This window comes from Mustela lutreola, chromosome 17 (assembly GCF_030435805.1).
Source record: "Mustela lutreola isolate mMusLut2 chromosome 17, mMusLut2.pri, whole genome shotgun sequence".
NCBI classification, from domain to species: domain Eukaryota; kingdom Metazoa; phylum Chordata; class Mammalia; order Carnivora; family Mustelidae; genus Mustela; species Mustela lutreola.
This window is the reverse complement of record NC_081306.1, coordinates 8,233,968-8,256,442: the sequence shown is the minus strand read 5'-3', so window position 1 is coordinate 8,256,442 and position 22,475 is coordinate 8,233,968. Positions and strand designations below refer to the sequence as shown.

At 43.3% G+C, this 22,475-nt stretch overlaps 1 protein-coding gene across 2 annotated transcripts in view; it reads left to right on the top strand.

The window, feature by feature from the left end:
* Window positions 1–14,176, top strand: part of ACSM5 (acyl-CoA synthetase medium chain family member 5) — a 110,161-nt gene extending 95,985 nt beyond the window's left edge. For both annotated transcript variants that reach the window (XM_059154671.1, XM_059154670.1), the window contains exons 6-14: window positions 461–614; window positions 1,570–1,649; window positions 3,475–3,598; window positions 4,183–4,263; window positions 4,408–4,509; window positions 10,973–11,100; window positions 11,193–11,292; window positions 13,076–13,195; window positions 13,626–14,176. In XM_059154671.1, coding sequence (XP_059010654.1) covers window positions 461–614; window positions 1,570–1,649; window positions 3,475–3,598; window positions 4,183–4,263; window positions 4,408–4,509; window positions 10,973–11,100; window positions 11,193–11,292; window positions 13,076–13,195; window positions 13,626–13,736 — 1,000 coding nt within the window. In that variant the 3' untranslated portion in view covers window positions 13,737–14,176. The remainder of the gene's footprint in view (window positions 1–460; window positions 615–1,569; window positions 1,650–3,474; window positions 3,599–4,182; window positions 4,264–4,407; window positions 4,510–10,972; window positions 11,101–11,192; window positions 11,293–13,075; window positions 13,196–13,625) is intronic.
* Window positions 14,177–22,475: the final 8,299 nt, after the last annotated feature.

Sequence of the window (22,475 nt, the reverse complement as noted above, 5' to 3'; positions counted from 1 at the left end):
AAGCTTGTTCTCCAGGGGCCTCCTTGATGTTTATACTTACCAACCTGCAAGCCCCCCAAAGCAAGACTAATCATTCTTTCCTACACTCTAGACTAATCATTCTTTCCTACACTCTAATGCCAAGTCCAGAAGAAGTATTGGATGAAGAAAGTGCCCTCATCACATTGTATGTAGATTATGTGTCCCCTTATAGATCACTCCCACTAGACTGTGAACTCTTGAAGGCATGGAATCTGTTTTTTTTAATTCTATATCCTTCCCTTAGGGCATAAAAAGCAAGAATATGCTCAATAAATGCTTGTTGAGACAAAGACTGACTATGGTTCTTGTACAGATTTGATAACTGTCATACCCACAAGTGAGTACTCGCTGTGGGAGAGGTTCCAAAGAAGGTGAAATGTAATCCTTTTTAAAGGTAGAAGCATTGCTGAGGGTTCTGACGTTCTTTAATTTTTGGCAGGCGGTGGGTGGACTTGACCAAATCAGACATCTTCTGGAACACGTCTGACACTGGCTGGGTTAAGGCAGCTTGGACCCTCTTCTCTGCCTGGCCTAATGGATCTTGCATTTTTGTGCATGAGCTGCCCCGAGTTGATGCCAAGATTATTCTGAATGTAAGAAACAAAAACACGGCTTGTGTGTTGGATGTAAATGAGATGAGTGGCATTTAGGTTTTGAATTTGCAGGAGAAAAGGCATGAATAAGTGACCATAAGGCTTCTTTGGTATGGATAGCAAACAAAATGTCTCCCAGGACCTTCTATAATCTGATTCCTGCCCACCTTTCTACCTTCAATTATTGCCTATCCTCTAACTAGATCCTTAGACATAAGACAATTTCATATATCTGCATATTCTGTTTTTTCCTGCATTGGGTTCTTCTCCGTCTACCACTTTCTTCCCTATGCTCCTGTTAAAACCCTAGTTATTTTTCAAAACTGCGGTGAAAATAATAATCAGAGTGTGTTCTTAACACGTTGATTATCTTTGCCACAGTCAAGCTCACCATCATCATTATTCACTGAGGGCTTGATCAGCCAGTATATGCCTTGTTCCCTCTATTGCCCCCAGGCCTTACATGGTATATTAGTTATCTATGGTAGTCAATTACCCCAAAACCTAGTGGCTTAAAACAAATATTTATTATCTCAGTTTCTGGTGGTCAGGAGTCTGGGAGCAGCCTAATAGCTAGTTCTGAATCAGGGCCTCTCATGAGGTTGTGGTCAAGATGTCAGCTAGGTATATCCGTGTTCCGAGCGACATTATTACTAATAGCCCAAAGGTGGAAGCAACCCAAGTCCCGTTGGCTGATAAATGGATAAACAAAATGTACCACATACATACAATGGAATATTATTCAGCCTTTAAAAAGAAGGAATACGCATGCTATATCATGGATGAATCTTGAAGACATTATGTTAAGTGACCTAAGCCAGCCACTAAAGGACAGATACAGTATGGTTCACTTATATGATGTATTTAGAGTAGTTAAAATCCAGTTTCCCTGCTCCATCTCCATGAAGTCCCACCCCAGTACCTCTGAGATCTTCTGTCCTTTGTTTTTGCTTAGACTCTCTCCAGGTACCCGATCACCACCCTCTGCTGTGTTCCCACCATCTTCCGGCTGCTGGTACAGGAGGATCTCACCAGGTACAGCCAGCCCATCCGTCTGGTGCTTTGGGGACCTAAATATGTGAATATACAGCAGTATATGCCCACATGCACACCCACCCTCTCATACCGACTCTGTTTCTCTCACTCTGTCCCTGTCTCATCTCTCTCTTTCTCTCTTTCTCTATATATGTCCACACACACATACATATACACATACGTCTGTGATTCTTTCTCTCCATATAGAATACATATCTGGAATATTATATATATCTGTGGTCCTCTATCTCACACACACACACACACACACACATACACACACATGCTGAAGCATACACATCTATATCCTTTGCACATGCCCCATAAAAATCCTCTGTACCACCACTCCCTACCCAAGAATTTGTATCCAGATGGAATTGGATAGATTTAAGATAGTCTGGAATTTTAGCACTTGAGGTGGGCTGTCTCTCCATCATACATGCACAGGCCATTCTCTCAGCAATATGTCTGCTACTTGTGTGAGGATGGAGAAATTGTTGGGTAATTGTTAGCCACCTGTGGAATGGGATTTGTGGCCAGGGCCTGAGGTCTGGTGGGACCAGCAAGCCCACCACAATAGATGTTCCATCCCTCAGCCCCATATGAACTCCATCCAGCCACTTTCTGAGTGAATGTCATTGGGTATCCCATAGAAGGCAACCAGACACTATGTGCATGTGGCTCCCATCCTGGGTACGTCCAAAGCAACATCTGATAGCAGGACAAGTCTAGTTGCTGAGGTGTGTGGAAAGAGACCTATGACTCTTCAGTAACTCACTGACTGATCTATGTCTGCCTCTTCTGTTCTCTTTGCTCATCGCATGTATCTGTCCTTGAAGAACCTAAGGGGGAGTTTTTACATGATTCCCCTGTTGAATTCTTTGTTTTAAGAATTTATCCCATTCATTGATCTCTTGTGTACACTTCAAGATCATTATTTTAACTGTAAGCAAACTCGGAATGATTTAAGAACAATTTTGTTGAAAGCTACTAGATAGTATTAATTAATAGTCAAACCAAGTTTATCCAAAGGGGAAAAATTGTTGAAATATATTTGCAACCACTCATTTTTTACATTTTGGATAATCTGTTGAATGGAGGGGTGGTTTTATAACGTATTTAATATCTGTAGGAATTTGGGGCCCATTTGTTAGAATTGTCAGATTCTTAGGGGGCTCCTTTCTGCCTTACAAATTTGCAACTGATTCATTCCTACCGGACTACTTTCTACCTTTTAAATTTGTAACGATTTATCTTTTCTTTGTAAAAAGATCTTATTTATGTATTTGAGAGAGAGAGAGAACATAAACCAGAAGGGGAGGAGCAGAGAGAGTGGGAGAAGCACACTCCCTGTGGAGCAGAGAGCCCGATGTGGGGTTCAGTTCCAGGACCCTGAGATCATAACCCAAGCTGAAGGCAGACACTTAACCAACTGAGCCACCCAGGTGCCCCATGTAATCGGTTTATCTTTTTTAACTAGGTGGTTGTTCTAACCAATTTATCATCATTTTGTTTTTGTTTTTTTCATTTTGTTTTTAACTGATTTTGGCCAGTTCACGTAGAATTCGCTATGTTATACCAAAACCTACAATACAAGGTTCTGATTTTATTCCAAAATCAGATAAGATTGATTTTTTAAAAAATTTACCTGCCCATGAGGAATATGCCTACAAAGCCAGAGGATGGGGCACTTGGAATAGGTGATAAGAGCCTGGACTTTATCCTCCAGTGGCTTTAGATGTCTAGACCTGAGCAGTAATACTGGGGGTACAGTGTTGGGTGCAGGGATCCTGACACAGGCGGTCTTGTTTTCCACTTGAGAAAGGTACCAGTTTCAGAGCCTGAGGCACTGTTTGACTGGAGGAGAGGCACTGAATCCTGATGTGAGAGAGAAGTGGAAGAGCCATGTGGGCCTGGAGCTGCACGAAGGCTATGGCCAGTCTGAAACAGTGAGTGCTAGTGGAGCCCGGGTCCCTGCCACAGGTCACCTCTACCCAAGCCCTCAGCCACTTGGTGGAGATGACCAGCTCTCAGAGCCTCTGCCTTCCCAGCTGCCACACCTGTCAGGGACTGCCCTGTCCCCTGGGAGAAGCTGATAACAAAATCCCATCAGTTTTTTTTTTCCCTTTTGGCTGATAAAATGATTTCACAAGGACACCATAGCCAAAAAACCTACTCTCGTGGCCTCGGGTACCATTTGTCTCCACCAGGACAGCCTCTCTCTGTCTCTGGTCAGACCCAAAGATCTTACCCAGTATTGCCCATAGCCATCTGGGCAGCAGAGAGTTGAAGGGTCAACTGAGTCTTTTGATTTAGTGACACATTTGGTTCTTTATGTGTCAGTGTCCAGTATAACATTCAATAAATGTTTGTTGACTATGGAAAGAAGAGAAGGGAGGAAGAAGGAAGGGAGAGAAAGAGTGAGTAGGAGAGGGAAGGAGAGACAGAAGGGAGAGAGAGAGAAAGCTGGGCACCAGGAAGGAGGAAGCTACAGGGATACATCTCCACCTTTCTGGAACTGCTTTCTCTCCAGGTTTTAATCTGTGCCAATCCAAAAGGCATGAAAATCAAGTCTGGATCCATGGGGAAAGCGTCCCCACCTTACGATGTGCAGGTAGGCAGCCTTGCCCAACTGTTGGTGAGGCTTGGTTCAAAGAGAAGAGCAAAATGCATGTCCTGGTTAGCGACAGCAGGCTCAGCTGCTGGGGTGGTCTGGCTGCACAGATATCCAGACATGGCCCTCTGATCTCTCTGCCAGATCGTGGATGATGAGGGCAACATCCTGCCTCCAGGACAAGAGGGGAATCTTGCTGTCCGAGTCAGGCCCACCCGCCCCTTCTGTTTCTTCAGTTGCTATTTGGTAAGTGGCAGGGAATGCCATTTTCACAGTGATTTCTGTGTGCTGAGCATTGTGTTCTGAGATTTATAAACACTTGTTTAACCCTTACAATAACTGCATGAGGTAGGTTGGCACTATTATTGATGAGGAAATGAGAAGATTGACTTATCCAATGTCAAGCAACTAGTGTGTCCAGGACATGGATTTAAGCACAGATATGTCTGAGAGTGCAAATTTATAACACAGGGGACACCCCATCATTTCAATGGTGACAATTTTTTAAAAAAGATTTTATTTCTTTATTTGTGAGAGAGGGAGAGGGAGCACAAGAAAGCACAAGCAGCGGGGAGTAGCAGGCAGAGGGGGAAGCAGACTCCCCACTGAGCAAGAAGCACGATGTGGGGCTGGGTCTCAGGATCCCGAGATCATGACTTGAACTGAAGGCAGTCACTTAACCGCCTGAGCCACCCAGGTGCCCCTAACGATGAGAAAATTGAAGCTCAGAGAAGAGAAGGGACTTCACAAAAGTCAAACTGCAATTTGTATCAGAGCCTAGTTTCAGAATTCTTTTTATCTTAAGTCTTATGTGGAGAGGAGTCAGCTGGCAGAGCTTATTATGTCCAAGGACTCTAGTCTGAATTTCTGTGATAATCCAGGAATGACCTCTCCCTCATGCCTGCTTCAGTGAGTGTTTATTATGGGCTTTGTTTTTGCCACACTCTCTCTGTAAATCTCTACTGACATGGTTTCAGCTTTGGTTGCACACTAGAAACACCTTGGAAGCTTCAAAGCACGACTGATACTCGGGCCCCACTGAGATCAAAGATGAGATCAGACTTTCCTATGATGTGGATTATGTGGAGCCGAAGTCAAGAACCATGGCTTTATTAGGGATTCCACCTGGTGTGTATATGATGCCATCGCTCAGCTACAGCACTGGAAGACACAGTGAAAATCAGTCCATTCGTTTTTAGAATGAATTTTTGTGACTTTTCTATAACTACAAGAGAGATAGTCTTTCATCATATTTCATTTAAAGTCACAGAAACTTACCAGCCAGAATAAAATAAAGACAAAACAAAACAAAAAACCTGGGTGGCTCAGTTGGTTAAGTGACTGCCTTCAGCTCAGGTCATGATCCCAGAGTCCTGAGATCGAGTCCTGCATTGAGTCCTGCTCCATGGGGAGTCTGCTTCTCCCTCTGACCTTCTCCCCTCTCATGCTCTCTCTCTCAAATAAATAAATAAAATCTTTAAAAGACAAAACAAAACAAAATACCCAAACAGTAATGCAATAATACATTAAGCAGAGGTAATTTTAAAATTTTAATCTATTTCCTTATAATCATTTTTGTAAGCAATAGCAAATCCTTGACTTTTCTGAATAATTTATTCATTCATTATTTATTGAGCGACTTCTTCATGCCACTAAGTCTACAGCAATGGGCAAGAATGACAAGCGTATAGGTCAGTGACTTTTGACACCTATATACACTTGTGTGACCACCACTGCTATCAAGATATAGAACCTTCTTGTCACCCCAGCAAGTTCCCTTGGGCTCTCTAACAGTCAATACCCAAGCCATCAGCTTTTGCTAAATTATTTGTTGTTGCTAATAGAATACTTTTGCCTTTTTAAAAAATAACTTTATGTAAATAGGATTATAAGTATTCGTTTTTGTGTGTCTCGTTACTTTTTTTTAAAGATTTTATTTATTTATTTGACAGAGAGAGATCACAAGTAGGCAGAGAGGCAGGCAGAGAGGGAGGAGGAAGCAGGCTCCCTGCTGAGCAGAGAGCCGGATGCGGGGCTCGATCCCAGGACCTTGGGATCATGACCTGAGCCGAAGGCAGAGGCTTAACCCACTGAGCCACCCAGGCGCCCCTCGTTACTTTTTTAATAAGACATTTATCTATTTGACAGAGAGAGAGAAAGCACACAAGTAGGGATAGAGGCAGAGGCAGAGGGAGAGGGAGAAGCAAACTCCCCGCTGAGCAGAAAGCCTGACATAGGGCTTGATCCCAGGATCCTGAGATCAGGCCTAAGCCAAAGGCAGATGCTTATCTGACTGATCCACCCAGGCACCCCCTGGTTCTTTCTTTTAAATTCACTTTTTATTTTATTTTTTAACTTAAATTTTACTTAGTTAACATACAGTGCAGTATTGGTTTCCAGAGTAGAATTCAGTGATTCACCACTTACATACAGCACCCATTTCCTTATCACAACAAAAGCCCTCCTTAACGCCCATCATCCCTCTAGCCTATCCCCCCTCTGCCTCTATCAACCCTAAGTTTATTCCCTATTGTTAAGAGTCATTTTAATGGCTTGTTTCCCCTCTCCTTTTATTCTTTTCCCCCTTCCCTTATATTCATCTGTTACCTGTCTTAAATTCTACATATGAGTGAGATCATACTGTATGTCTTTTTCTTACTGACTTATTTCACTTAACATAATACATTCTAGCTCCCTCCATATCATTGCAAATGGCAAGATTTCATTTTTTTGATGGCTGATAATATTCCATTATAAATACATACCATATATTCATGTATATCTAAATACATGGATATGGCATACACACACACACACACACACACACACTCTACATCTTGTTTATCCATTCATCAGTTAGTGGACACTTGGGCTCTTTCCATAGTTTGGCTATTGTTGATAATTCTGCTATAAACATCAGGATGCATGTAACCCTTGAATCTGTATTTTTGTATCCTTTGGGTAAATACCTAGTAGCTCAATTATTGGATCATAGGGTAGTTCTATTTTTAACTTTTTGAGGCACCTCCATACTGTTCTCCAGAGTGGCCTCACCAACTTTCATTCTCACTAGTGGTGTAAGAGTTTCCCTTTCTCCACATCCTGACCAACACCTGGTGTGTCCTGTGTTATTAATTTTAGCCATTCTGACAGGTGTGTGTTATCTCATTGTGGTTTTGATTTGTATGTCCCTGATAATAGTGTTGTTGAGCATCTTTTCATGTTTCTATTAGCTATCTGGATGTCTTCTTTGGAAAAGTATCTATTCATGTCTTCTGCGCATTTCTTAACTGGATTATTTGTTTTTTGCGTGTTGAGTTTGGTAAGTTCTTTATAGATTTTGGATACTAATGCTTTATCACATATGTCATTTGCCAATATCTTCTCCCATCCTGTAGGCTGCCTTTTAGTTTTGTTGATAGTTTCCTTCACTGTGCAGAAGCTTTTTATCCTGATGAAGTCCAAGTAGTTCATTTTTGCTTTTGTTTCCCTTCTTGGCATTGTGTCTAGTAAGAAATCACTACAGTTGAGTCCAAGAGGTTTCTGCCTGTGTTCACCTCTAGGATTTTGATGGTTTCCTGTCTGGCATTGAGGTCTTCCATCCGTCTTGAATTTACTTTTGTGTATGGTGTAAGAAAATGGTCCAATTTCATTCTTCTGCTTATTGCTGTCCAGTTTTCCCAATGCCATTTGTTGAAGAGACTGTCTTTTTTCCATTAGAAATCCTTTCCTGCTCTATCGAAGATTAGTTGACCATATAGTTTTCAGTCCATTTACATTCAGAGTCATTAGTAAAAGATACCAATTTAGTGCGATTTTGTTATCTGTAGATTGGTGTTTCTGGTGATGTTCTCTGGTCCTTTCTAGTCTTTGTTGCTTTTGCTCTTTTTTTCTCCAAGCAGAGTCCCCCTTAAAATTTCTTGCAGGGGTTTAGTGGTCACAAGCTACTTTAGTTTCTGTTTGTCTAGGATATTCTTTATCTCTCCTGCTCTGAATGATAGTCTTATTGGATAAAGAATTCTTGGCTGCATATTTTTTTCTGTTCAGCATGGTGAATATATTCTTACAGTCCTTTTTGTCCTGCCATATTTTGGTGGTCAGATCTGCCAAGAACCTAGCTTAGGTTCTGTCTTCCCTTCTAGCTTAAGGACCCCTTGTCCCTTGCAGCTTTCAGGATTCTTTCCTTGTCTGTGCATTTTGTGAATTTGGCTATGATATGCCTTGGTGGTTGTTGGTTTTTGTTGAATTGAATGGGAGTTCTCTGTGCTTCTTGGATTTTGATATCTGTGTCCTTCCTCAGATTAGGGAGGTTTTCAGCTATAATTTGTCTGAATAAACCTTCTGCCCTTTTTTTCCTCTGTCTTCATCTTCTGGGATTCCTATGATATGAATGTTACAATGTTTTAATAAGTCACTGAGTTCCCTAAATCTGCCTCCATGGTCCATCACCTTTCTTACCCTCTTTTTTTCAACTCATTATTTTCCTTAATTTTGTCTACTGTATCACTGATTCAGCCCTCTGATTCATCCATCCTCCTTTTTATGGCCTCTGTCTGGAATTGCATCTCAGTTACAACATTTTAAATTTCGGTCTAACAGATTTTAGTTCTGTTATCTCTGGAGTAAGGGATTCTCTAGGATCTTGTATGCCTTTTTCAAGCCCAGCTAGTATCCTTTTAATTGTTGTTTTAAATTCTAGTTCAGACATCTTACTTATATCTATATTGATTAAATCCCTGTCCATGAGTTCTACCTCCTGTTCTTTCTTTTGGGGTGAATTTCTCCAGCTCGCCATTCTGTCCAGAAATGAAAAGAAGAGAGAAAAAGAAAAAAGAAAACAACAACAACAAAACAAAACAAAACAAAAAAACTAGATCCTGGGTGTTTCTTGGTCTGCTTATTAAAAGAATCTAGATCCCAAAATAAGAAAGAAGAAAAATACAATGAAAGTAAACAAAAAAATAGTATATATGTAGTATATATGAAAACAAAAATTTTAGACATTAATAAATTTTTTAAAATAATTGAAAAAATAAGAAAATAAATGAAAAAAATTTTAAAAATAAAGAATAAAAGTACAAAGGAGTCTAGACACTATTTTCCCTTAGAGCTGAAGCTTTGCAACCCTCTATGATCAGTAGACTTTGTGTGAGTGAGTTGTTTGTGCAGGACTTCTGGGGGAGAGGCCTGTTGCACTGATTCTCAGATGGACTTGCCTTAGTGCATATGGGCCTCCAGATTGCAAATGGGAGGCGGGGGTTGGTGTTAGAGGCTCTGGACTTCACCAGGTGGTGCTCTTTTTCTCCCTGAAGCCTTTCAGTGATGATGCATAGAGTGACTAGGACAGCCCCCCACCTTCTAGTCCTGCAGTTGAAAGTTCATGCCCCCCCACTCTTCAGTGAGCCCTCACGGAAGAGCAGTTACTCTTGTATCCCTGGTTTCCATCAGAACCCTACATTTACCCTGCCTGTCTCTGAGAATTTTTTTTGTTTTGTTTTTTTTTCTAAATCTCTGGCGCACAACTGAATTTCAAAACTCCTACATTTTAGGGACTCCTGCAGGTCAGACTGTGCTGTTCTCCCTGGAGCACTGGGGAGGAGGGTGAGGGGGTGTCTCCCTATGCTTCTGCTGTTTGCCAGGCCTGTACTAGGAAAGCGGTCACAGTTTCATAGTTATCAGAGCGATTCACAGTTTATGGCAAAACAGAGCAGAAAGCCAGCACCTGCACTGGCTGTTTTCAGCCACCTTCTACGCTCCTGTGCCTGGAAACAATGCAGCACTTAGGTGCCATCTGTCCTTCTTGTGACCAGGGGATCCTGAGAGACCATGTGAGTTCTGCCCTGCTTTGCCACCTGAGCACCTTTAAGCCAGGCACATATCCATGGTAGCAGACTTCTAAAAGTTCCAGTTTTGTGCCTTGCTGCTTATAATGCTTTGTGGTAGCCTCCACCTGTGGGTTACCTCCCTGCCACTGGATCCACAGCTATGTCTCCCCAAGTTCAAGTCTCTGCATCTCCTACCTACCAAAAGGTAGTCACTTTTCTACTTGTAGACTGGAGTTTTTCTTCTCTCAGAACTCCGATTGATTTCTCAGGTGTTCAGAGTGTTTGGATTACTATCTAGCTATATCTGAGGGGCGAGACAAACTTGAGGTTCCCCTGATCCCCCACCATCTTAACTCCTTGTCTGCTTTCATTTACTCAGCATAATGGTTTTGAGACACACCTGGATAGTTGCACGCAGCTGTAATTTTGTCTTTGTTTGTTTGTTTCAAGTAGCTTCTTTAAAGTTTTGAGAATCAGAGTTTGATTAGCTTTTCGTCTTTCCTTGACTCTTGCCTTTTGGCCAACTGCTCTCTTCCTACCTTCAAGGATTCCTGAGCACAAAGAATATCAGTATGTTCTTTTATCTTAAAAAATAGAGCCAGTGACCCTGTGTCCACTGTCCTACATTTAACTATGCTTTCTTGGACCCTTCCAAGGAATGGTAGCAAGTGGCTGTCCTTAACCATTTCCGGGCATCTCCTTCTATTTAAGAGAGAGAAAGTGTATAAATTCACAACTCCTAGTCCAGTGGGAAATTCTGGCCTGCATGGTCTTTGGGAACTGCTTTTATAGGTCCCCAGCCTCCTGCATGGGCCTGTGAAGGCCAGAGCTGGCTTGAGTGGCTGTTCGAAGATGGCCCTTCATGTGTTTACTTTGTCTTCCAGAACAATCCTGAGAAGACAGAGGCATCAGAACGAGGGGACTTCTACATCACGGGGGACCGAGCCCACAAGGACAAGGATGGCTACTTTTGGTTCTCGGGAAGAAATGACGATGTGATTAATTCCTCAAGGTCAAGCTGTCTGCTCTTTCCTTCTCCCTTTGAAGCTTTGTGTGTGTGTGTGTGTGGGGGGTCACTTGGAAGAGTTTGTTTTTCTCTTCCAGCTACCGGATTGGGCCCGTTGAAGTGGAAAATGCCCTTGCTGAGCACCCTGCTGTTCTGGAGGCTGCAGTGGTCAGCAGTCCGGACCCCATCAGAGGGGAGGTAACAGTCCAGCCAAGAACATTGCCTCCTGGTTCTTTACCTGTTCGCACCCAGCAGAGTGAGCTGGAAGACCCACATTCCCCCCTATCTCACTCCACATGGGTACTACAAAGTCTGAAATGCCACACATTCCTTTCGGTTAAGCATTAATGTCATGTCTTTAGAGGCCGACTCTTGAGAGGGACACAAGGAGAGGATACCATCACTTTCGTGTCAAATGGACCTGGAACTGGGTCCAAAAGAGGTGGACGTTAGACAGGAGAGCTTGGCAGTGGATTCAGTCTCTGTCATTTGTCCTGGCCGATGGAGAGCCCTTTCCCATTTGCAGATGAGGATATAACAAGCACACATGGCTGCTGACAGTGCTAACCTGAGAAGAATATCCATCTTAAGGGATGACAGAATAAGTATCCAGCATGACCCTGCTGTATCAGAAGCGTGAGCCAAATTTAATAAGCTGACCTCTCCCAGGAGAAATGCAAATTCCTTCCCATCGGTCTCAGAGAAGTAGACAGAGTGGGAGAAATGAAGCTTTTCACTGGCAAATCCAACATATCCCTACAGTATAGTGTAGTTACCTTACGAAAGTTAGTACGACATCAGGCTATGTGTGTTCTCAGAAGCACCAGGGCAAAGGAGTGGGTCTCTAAGTCAGGGCCCTAGACTACTCACAGCTGCATCATCTGGGATTCTTGTTTAAAATACAGATTTCTAGACCTCAAGTCAGTCTTGCTGAATGAGAGTGATTGAGGATGCAGCCCAGGCCTTCTTCATTTTGACTAGAAGCCCCTATCCAAGTGATTCTGATGCCTGTTAAAATTTGAGGCCAATGATTTAGAATAAGGGAGGTCGGAGCCCCATATATGTTCTGGAGAAATCACACCTGGAAAAGTATACCTCGCATTGTATATCGCAAGTTAGCTTGGGTTGTGACAGATGGGTGTGTGTGGTTAATCTGCATATACTCAGAATGGAGCCTGGTGCATTGAAAGTAGTCAGAACATGTTTAATAGTTTTAACAGTCAGAGAGAGCCTTTCCCAATCACCAGATCTATCTGAACATGAAATGTAGTGAGATGCCCGCTTTTGGGAAGCATGCAAGGATGGTGAACCCCCACCTTGACAGAGCTATATGCTGGGGTGGGTTAGCAACCTACTGGCCTTTGACCTCTTCCACTCCTATCAGAAACCATGTGTCAGGTTGCAGTGTGTCAGGACTCTTCCTTCTTAATGGGAGGCAGCCTGCTAAGAAAGGCTCAGGCAGTAACAGCCAAGGTAACAGAATGTCCCTCAGGACATGTGGCATGGAAGCTGTGCAGCAAAATGTTTGCTGGCTGGAAACACGTATACATGCAGGCTCAGAAATACCCACTTCCCCTCAGTGCATTATTCCCAGTCCTGCATGTCCAAATCTCTGCCAGGTACTTTTCCAGTCACAGAGACTTGGAAGTAAGGGACCCTGGGGAAATTGTGAAGCTTCTCTTTCCACAGAGTATTTGCATCAGAAAAGAAGCCCCTTGGCTGCTTACAGTATTATTTTAGGAAAGAGAAGCAGTTTGGGCAACAGGTAGGATCCAGGAATCAGTCTACAAAAGTCAGTGCTTCCAATAGTTGGTCCTGGAATGGAGACAATAGGGGGAAAAAATGATGTTGTCCATTTTTCTGGCTGAGCCAGAGGCGCTGGCAGAACTTTCATGCTTGGCTGGCAAAGGAGAAATAAGTTGTTATAAAGGGATTGATTCTTTCTGGTTTTGGAGGGTTTGTTTTTGTTTTCTTCTGGCAGGTGGTGAAGGCCTTTATTGTCCTTTCTCCATCTTACTCCTCTCAAGATCCTGAGAAACTAACTCAGGAGCTCCAGGAGCATGTGAAAAGGGTGACTGCTCCATACAAGTATCCCAGGAAGGTAAACATCAGGGGTTCTAGGGCTTGAGGAGCTGAGAAATCACCTGAGCACACACTGCATCTGCTCTCAGTCAGGGCCAAGCCCCCGGGGGTGAGGGGTGTGGGTGATGAAGGTACAAATAACAGAGCTTCTCCTTCAGCCTTTTCTCCCTGTTTCCTCACTGGGCCCGCCCCAAACCAGTTTGTTCCTACTCTAAGAAGTGACAGACATCAGATTCAGGGGGGTGGGAGAATGGGGGTGTGGAGGGGCGGGGCTGAATCTCTGTGGGCAAGATCATGTGCCCCAGACCCTGGCCATTTTGGTCATTGCCATTTAGAGAAAACTATGAGTCATGGACACTTTCAACAAAGTGGCAGAGGGTAATGATTCTTTCAGCTCAGAATTCCTTCTAGGAAATGATTTCAAACTGTTTTTGTTTTATGGTCACTAGGTGGCCTTTGTTTCAGAACTGCCCAAGACGGTTTCTGGAAAGATCCAAAGGAATAAATTGAGAATCCAAGAGTGGGGGGAGATGAGAGGCAACCCCCGAAAGGCCCCATAGGCCTCTGAAACTTTAAGAGGAACTGATGGGATCACTGGTTAGCCCTTGTCTGGGGCATCATCCCTTCAACCCTGTGAACATCGAAGACTTTCAGTTACAAATGAGCAGGACCCTGGAAGAGAGCAGAAGAATGTCACTAACCCAGATGCACAGCCCCTGCCAGCCTAGTGTATGTTTGATGGCTTGACTTCCCCCTCCTCTGTCTGAAGGCATCCTCAGCAGCTGCCCACTGTCTTATTTCCAGCTGATCCTCTGAGGAAAGGTCGCCATAAAGTCAGGGCTCCTGTGATCTCGAATTCACTGCTCGTGGGGAGTCACCACTTGACCCTTTTGATAAAGCCGTTTGGTAATCATATCCAGGGACATGAAAAATTGGTCCTACCCTTTCATCTGGAAAGTCCTTCTTCAGTAATTACTGCAAAATAAAGGATTCAAGGATACGTACTGGAGCATTGTTTATAACAACAACAACAAAGAAAAAAAAAAAAAAACAATGTCCAGCCAGTAGGACAATGACTAAGTTGTAGTAGCTTAACTCAGTAACGTATTATGTGACCTTTAAAAATAGGTCTTGGGGCATACTTGAACTAAATTAAGTTTAAATCAGAATAAAAATAATAGGGACGCCTGGGTGGCTCAGTTGGTTGAGTCTTCGGCTCGGGTCATGATCCCAGTGTCCTGGGATCAAGTCCCACATCGGGCTCCTTGCTCGGCGGAGAGTCTGCTTCTCCCTCTGCCTCTGTCTGCCTGTGTTCGTTCTCTCTCCCTCTCTCTCTCTCTCTGACCAAAAAAAAAAAGAATAAAAATAATATATGTATAGTGGAGAACCATAACTTTGAATGGTAAAGGAAAAACTATGGAAAAAAAGCCTGAAAAGAAATACTTAATGTTAAAACAAGTATTCCTGGGGATTGAAAATAGTGGTTGATAGTTTTTTTTCTTTCCTCTGTGCTTCTCTATTTTCCAAGATTTCTCAGTAAGTATGTATAACTATTATAATGAAAAAAGTATCTTAAAGAAACGATTCCCCCAAACCACACTCTGCCTCCAACAATCATCTGCTGAAGACTAGTGTATTATGTTGTGCCCATCACAAAAGATGCAAGGACCCAAAACCACATCTCAGGCCCTGAAACGGAAAGAAGTAGCTCTGGGCCTCTGACACCAGCCATGCAGAGATGAAGCAGATGGAAACTCAACGTGATCTTCAGTGCCACTTAGCCAACCTGCGGGACCTCCATTCAGCCACCAATCAATATTTATTGAGCACCTACTCAGTGCTGGGCTCCGGAAATATAACAATAAGCAAAAGTCAACCTAGTCAGTACCTGTATTAATCTGTTTGGGCTGCCATGACAAAGTACCATAGACTGGGAGGCTTTAACAAGAGAAATTTATTTCCTTGGTTCTTGAGGCTGGAAGTCCAAGATCATGGTGTCAGTGGGGTTAGTTTAATTCTGAGGCTTCTCTCCTTGGTTTATAGACAGCCATCTTCTGTGTCCTCACATGATCTTTCCTCCGTCTCCTGTCTGTCTCCTGATCTCCTCTTATAAGAACACCACTCAGGTTGGATGAGGACCTGAGGACCTCACTGTAACTTAAGCACTTCTTCAAAGGCCCCATCTCCAAATTCCAACCACATATTGAGGTACTGGGGATTAGGACATTAGCATAGGAATCTGAGGGGACATGATTCAACCCATGACACTACCCTTGCAGAGTTTACAGTTGAGTGGGGAGGTTGATGTTATTCATCAGAGAATAAGGCAAATAATGCACAACTGTGATAAATTCCATGAAGGAAAGAGTTTAGTTAAACATAGATTGTGGGGCCTGACTAAGACTGGGAGGACTCAGGGTAGCAGGAGACCTTCCGTAAGGAGGTCCTTGGTGAACTGGGATTGAAAGGAAAGTGGAAGTAAACTAAGTAAAGAGATTGGGGCCCAGCATTCTGAACACAGGATACAGCATGTGCAAAGGCCCTGAGAGGGGAGAGATAGGTTAGTGTTTCTAAGAACAGCACACTGAGCAACCAGCTATAGTCAGGCACAGTTCTGTATATTTTAACTGTCAACCTTCATGTTGAACAGGTTGAACAGTACTGATGTCATTCTCATTTTACAGGTAGATCAAAGAGGTTAAGCAATTTGCAGTTCAGGATGACTGGAGTTTTGTTTTCAGGGAGTGCTAGGGAGCCACTAAAGGTTTATGGCAGAGGAGTGATCCTTAAAGTTTTAATAGCCCTTAAAAAGAAAAAAAAAAAAAACTTGTCAAAATGGTTTACTTGTTCTTAAGTCTTTTGTCTTTAAGTCTTAAGTCTTTTGTCTTTGTGGCCTTCCTGGGCTGAGTAAATTTTCTTTATGTTAAGGTGGAAATTCACAGAGCTTTGGTGATTTACCCCAGACTTGATAGGTCTGACTCTGCAACCTCATTAGTGCTCTTGAGGTGAGGTTTGGAGTCATGCCTTAGACACTGCTAGAATTCCTAATGAGCCCCCCACATGTCAGTTCCTTCCAAGCCAGGGGCTTGAATGGAAATGCTACCTGGGGGAAGTGGCTCCTGACATCACTGTGTCATTGTGGTTACATTGTTCCCTTCTCTTAGACTCAGTCTTAGATGCAGGACAGATGATCCCTGGCCTCTCCTCCTTTAAGGCCCTGGGCTGAACCATTCTGTTCTTCTCCAGCTGTAATCAGAGAGGTCCTTTGTCCAGACTTCAGTCAGCATAAGCCTGAAGGGTGGGTGATGATGAAGGGTGGTAGCAGGGTGTGGGGAGGCCCGCCCAGGTGGTAGCAGGGTGTGGGGAGGCCCGCCCACCCTCACCCCTTCCTGTCCACCCTCCCCAATTCTGCCTCAAGCCCCCTCTGCACCCCCTGATGCACTTGACCAACCCCCACCCCTGCCAAGCTAACTCTCCACAGTTGCCTCAGCCGAGCTCAGCTTTGAAAGGAAAAAGGCCAAACTCCCAGAGGCTGCTGAAAGGTTGGGAGCCAGGCACCAGCAATCCACACCTCCCCACCAGCAGCCCCAGCCCTAGAAGTCAAGAGCGGCTACCATCCCTCTATTGACAACCTGGCACTGTGCTACATGCTCTGCTGAGGTCCTTTCACTCTCTTATTCCCCACCTTCACTCCTCCCATGCTGCCTTTGGGATTGTGACTCTCTCCACACGCCATCTGCGCTGTAAATCAAATCCTCTTTAAAAGAAAGCATCTTTGCCCTAAGCAATATATACATGCATTAGAAGATGAGTCTGACGTTCTGTTCATTTTCTTTCTTTTCTTTTTTTTGCCAATATGCACCAAAAGAACGATGAACATGAACGCTGCTCAACCAAAATCACCTTGCAAAACCCACATTGGGGAAAACAGAACCAACCCATTTCTCACTCAAATCCTGAGAAGGCCTTAGGCTCTCTCCACTTGACAGATGGAAAGACTGAAGCTGGGGATACCTTGCATAGCAGCCCCTCCCTGGGTCTCCACCCCTCTCCAGTCTCTGCCAGGACCCCTGCCCACTACTCTCAGGTTCCTATCTCTTTCTCCTTCTCACACTTTTCACCCCATTCCTTTCCCTCTTTTGGTAAGTTTTTATTTAATTCCAGGTAGTTGACATGCAGTGTCGTATTCTTTTCAGGTTTGCAATATAGTGATTCAGCACTTGCCTGCCGCACCCCGTGTTCATTTACCACATGTGTCCTCAATCCCCATTACCTGTCTCACCCCTTCCCCACCCCCCACCTCCCCTCTGGTAACCCATCAGTGTGCTCTCTGTAGTTAAGGATGTGTTTCTTGGTTTATTTTTCTCTCTTTTCCTTTGCTTCTTTGTTTCATTTCTTAAATTCCACATATGAGTGCAATCTGTGGTATTTGTCTTTCTCTGAACGACTTATTTCACTTTAGCATGATACTTCCTAGCTGTATCCATGTCATTGCGAATGGCAAGATTTCATTCGTTTTTATGGCTGAATAATATTCCACTCTATGAACACATCTTTATCCATCTAGCTGTGGATACTTGGGCTGCTTCCATGTCTTGGCTGTTGTAAAAATGCTGCTATCCATATAGGGAGGCATGTATCCCTTTGAATGAGTGTTGTATTCCTTGGGTAAATACTCAGTAGTGTGGCTGCTGGTTCCTAAGGTAGATTTATTTTTAAATTTTTGAAGAAACTCCATACTGTTTTCCACAGTGGCTGCACCAGTTTGCATTCCTATTAACAGCACGGGAAGGTTCCTTTACCTTTTTCTCCCCGTCCTCACCAACACCTATTGTTTCTTGTGTTGTTGATTTTAGCCATTCTGATGGATGTGAGGGATATCTCATTACAGTTTTGATCTGCATTTCCCTGATAAGTGGTGATGAGCGTGTATTTTTTGGCCATCTGTATGTCTTCTTTGGAGAAATGTCTGTTCATGTCTTTTTTTTTTAATTGGATTATTTTTTTTAATTTTTAATTGGATTATTTATTTTTTGGGTGTTGATTTGTTTGAGTTCTTTATGTATTTTTGGTAATAACCCTTTTTTTGGTATGTCATTTGCCAATATCTTCTCCCATTCAGTTGGTTCTCTTTTAGTTTTTTTGTTTCCTTTGCTGTGCAGAAGCTTTTTATTTTGATGTAATCTCAATAGGTTACTTTTGCTTTTGTTTCCCTTGCCTCAGGAGACATATCTAAAAAAAGCTGCAACAGCTGATGTCAGAGAGGTTATTACCTGTGTTCTCTTCTAGGATTTTTATGGTTTCAGGTTTCACATTTGGGTTTCTGATCCACTTTTGAATTTATTTTTGTGTGTGGTGTAAGGAGGTGGTCCCTTTGTTCACCCACTTTGCCTCTTCCTGGCCTGAGGGCTCAGTGGTACTAAGGCTCAGCTTTTAAGTCTTCTTTTGCAAAGCTTTCCCTTCTGTCCATCTCAGGGATCTTTTTGAGGGATCCCAGTATACCCTACCTAACCATATGGTGGCAGCAATAATGGAGATGCTAAGTAGGCTGGGGTTGATGGCCTACAGTCAGACAGTAGCTTTGTATTTTTTTTCCTCCTGCCGCTGATATTCAGACCCACTATGTCCACTTTCTCTTCCTCACCCAGAGGATTGTATGCCCTTGGATATACTCCTTATCTTTTTGTTCCTTCTTATGCCTCATTTTCAAGCATTAAAATATTTAGTCCAATTTAAATCTAAACTGAAATCCAACTTAGAGCTATCTCTTTTTCCCTAGCCCAGGCTTACCCAGGGTGTGTGTGGTTATTTTTTCTTACTTCTGCAGTCTGTTGGTCTTAGTAGCTCTTACTCATTTACTGTAATGTTTATTGAGTACCTACTGCGTGCTAGATACAGTTCCAAGTTCTTGAGCTAAATAACCGCCAAAACAGGCAAAGATCTTCTTCCTCATGTGTTTTAGATTCTAATGGAAGGAGATACAGGAAAAAAAAAATAATAATAATGAATAAGTAAATTCTATAGTGTGTTAGAATGTGATGAGTTTTCAAAAAAAAGTAACTCTCTCTTCAAGAGGGAAGAGAGATCTCTCTTCCCTCCCCGACCCCTGGGCAGTATTACTTTTTCTTGAAAACTCATCACTTTCCATGTCATTAGCTACCTTGCCTCCAAACTGGGAGAGATCTGTATCAGTCACATTTGTGACCATCTGAGAACAGCAGTCAATAAGTATCTGTTGACTAATTGGCAAAAACAGATGTTTGCAGGGAATATGGTATTCTGCTTATCTGGGGAAAATTGGCTCCAGAACTTCCAAACCAGATAGGTCTGTTGGTCATTTTGCCCCTATTTCTGGGAGGATAAATTACTTTTTCTTGAGCTTCCTTCCACTTGTGGGACCCTAATTATGATTCCAGGACCACAACCCTCATTCCCCAAATCTGCTGCATCAGAGATTGGGGGTGATCTCTGGGATCTCTAGGTGATCAATAGGAATGGTTAGTGACTCGCAGACCCTCTCTGTACATACAGGTGTGTGGAGTCCAAACACTGTTCTCCAAGTCTCCTATTCTAGTCTTGCTATAATTTGCTGAGTGTTTTACTATATGAGAATGCATTTTTTAAGAAAAACTTTTACTTACTACTTTTTTGAAAAAGTAAATGTAGCTGGGGTAAAGGCGTGCAAGGGCACCCGGCTCTTGGGGTCTCAAACAGATCAGGTTCAGACACCCACTGCTGATAAAATCCAAAGGTAGAGAGACAAGTGGTGGTAAATGAGAAAGGAATTTATTTCAGTGAGGCCAACACCAGCAAGACAGCAGACTAGCATCTCAAAGTCTCCAAAGTGTTGAAAATAGTTCCAGGCTTATATAAAGAAAATGTGGGACAAAGGTCATTGAGTATGGGGTGGGGTGGGGGGTGGAGTAAAGGTCAGGTGGAACATTGCCTTGAAGTCAGTCACACAGGGTCTTGCTACATCAGGGCAGTCGTTACTATTGCTTGAGGGGTAGTTTCTGTTCAGTCAGGAGGTACTTTGCCCACAGGGTCTTTTGCCTGAGTCAAAAGGTAATCTGGAAAGAAGAGTTTAATTTGTTAGAAAGTACAGACTGAGGTCAAAGTGCAGGTGGTTGAAGTCCTCTTTGATAAGTAAAAATTTAATTTGAGTTATGTCTGTTTAAGTCAAACTTGCTCCTTTCTCCAGAAGCAGCTGAGGTGACTGGTTTCTAGCACTCCCTACCAGCAATCAAGTCCAATCCTCACACGTCTGAATGGTCTCCTAGGACTAGCCCCCATTTTCAAGTAAGAAGACTGAAATTCTGGGCAGGAGTAACAACTTCTTTAAGAGCACACAGCTCAGGGGCGTCTGGGTGGCTGAGTGGGTTAAACCTCTGCCTTCAGCCTGGGATTGAGCCCCGCATCGGGCTCTCTGCTCATCAGGGAGCCTGCTTCCTCCCTTTCTCTACCTGCCTCTCTGCCTACTTGTAATCTCTCTTTCTGTCAAATAAATAAGTAAAATCTTTAAAAAAAAAAAAAAAAAGACTGGAAGAACACACAGCTCAGTAACAGGGGAAGCCAAATTCAAATCCAGACAGACTTCATGTTCTTGGTCCTTAACCATGAACTTCTATAGCTTCTATATAGCTGTACTGTGTAGTCATGGATAAAGATGCTGATAACCACAGGAGCTGAAGAACCAGAGGGTATTTGCACAAGGAAGAGGGTGTCACTAGCACAGGAGAAAGGAAAATCCAGACTTCAGAAGAGAGCTCTGTAAGGCAGGGAGAGTAGCAGTGAGCAGGAATGCATGGGATGGGGTAAAGTCGGTACCCCTTCCCCAGAACAGGGAAGTAAATGAGGCAGAGGTGAACAACTTCGATGTTTCTAATAGGTGCCCAAGAAAGAATGCAATGGGAAGTGTAGTTGATCATTTGGGACTCCTCGTAGACCAGGAGAAAGGCTGGTAAGGTAGATCCCTTATTTCCACCAGATATCTATGGAAAATGTCATCTCCCTTTCCCAAGCAGATAGAACTATTTCTTAAAGTCCTCTAACAGAGCCTTAGAGAAGGACAGAACTCAGGTACCTAATTCTGCAGGATTTAGGTCTCTGCTGGGGTCCTGTTTTCCTCCCCTCCATGGCAAAGTGATCAAAGTAAAAGAAGTGACTGAACAGAAGGGAAAGGGCTGTTCAGCTCATTTCCTGTTTCTGGTGCCTGAAGCCCCATTGTAGGTAATTGGTGAGAGGGCAGAGAACAGCAACAACAAGAGGTATTTAGGGCAGACACTGGGGAGGACTTTCTGGAAGAGAAGAGACTCCTGACTGTGATTCTGAGATTTTTAGGAATAGCTATTGCAGGGGTATTTAAGAAGGGACAAAAATCTTCAGGGCCAGAGGTGCTAGGTGGTAGAGTTCCATGAATTTTCCTGGGGTAGAAGAGGAGTTCTTCCCAGGATATGACTGCTGCTCAACATAAACAGGTTTTTCAAGCCACATCATTTCTAGGTTGCCCAGAGAAAAGCATAAAAAGGGACTAGATTGCTTTTAGTACCTTCTCTAGGTCTATCTCTCCAGACTCCCACCTTCAATCCTGGCTTCTTGGGTCTTTAAGCCCTCTAACTTCTTCAAATGTCTCCTGATGTGGGTCTCTGGCATTTGTACCCTCAGTGATGAGTCATTGCTCAGTAACTAGCACCCTAATCTTGTCCATTTCCAAGACTCATTTCTCCAACAGAGACTTCTGCATTTAGGGAGCCCCAATCCCTGTTGGTCATGGGGGCCTTTTTAGCATATGAACCACTGATGGTCAGCACCTCAGAGGACTAGCTCTCTGAGTAGATCCTTGGGGTGCATAATGGCCAGAGTGAGAGCAGAAAGGCAAGCTCTGTGGCATTGGGGTACTCTTTCCATCTGGGAGAATATAGGATCTGAGGTGACCTGTAATGTCAGAAGTCTCTTATTCAGCTGCAATATTTTTTCTCTTAGGTTAGTGTTTCTGGAAGACAGGTTGTCTCAGAGGCTGAGAGCCCTCTGCTTTCCAGCTCTTGTCTTTCCACCCTGGATGATCCAGATGCCAGTCACCAACTTGGGCAGGTGAGAGCCATTCTACTGGGAGATTAGCATTCTAGGCGTGGGTCTGGGATTGGTTAGCTGTGTGACCTTAAGGAATTATTGTCCCACTCTAGGCTTTCATCTTAACTCCTTGATGACCTGGGAAGGTCTTTGTTTTTCTGATCCTATGGGCCAAACAAACTACAGAAGAGCTAATATTTATTGAGTGGACAACACAATATAGGTGGAGT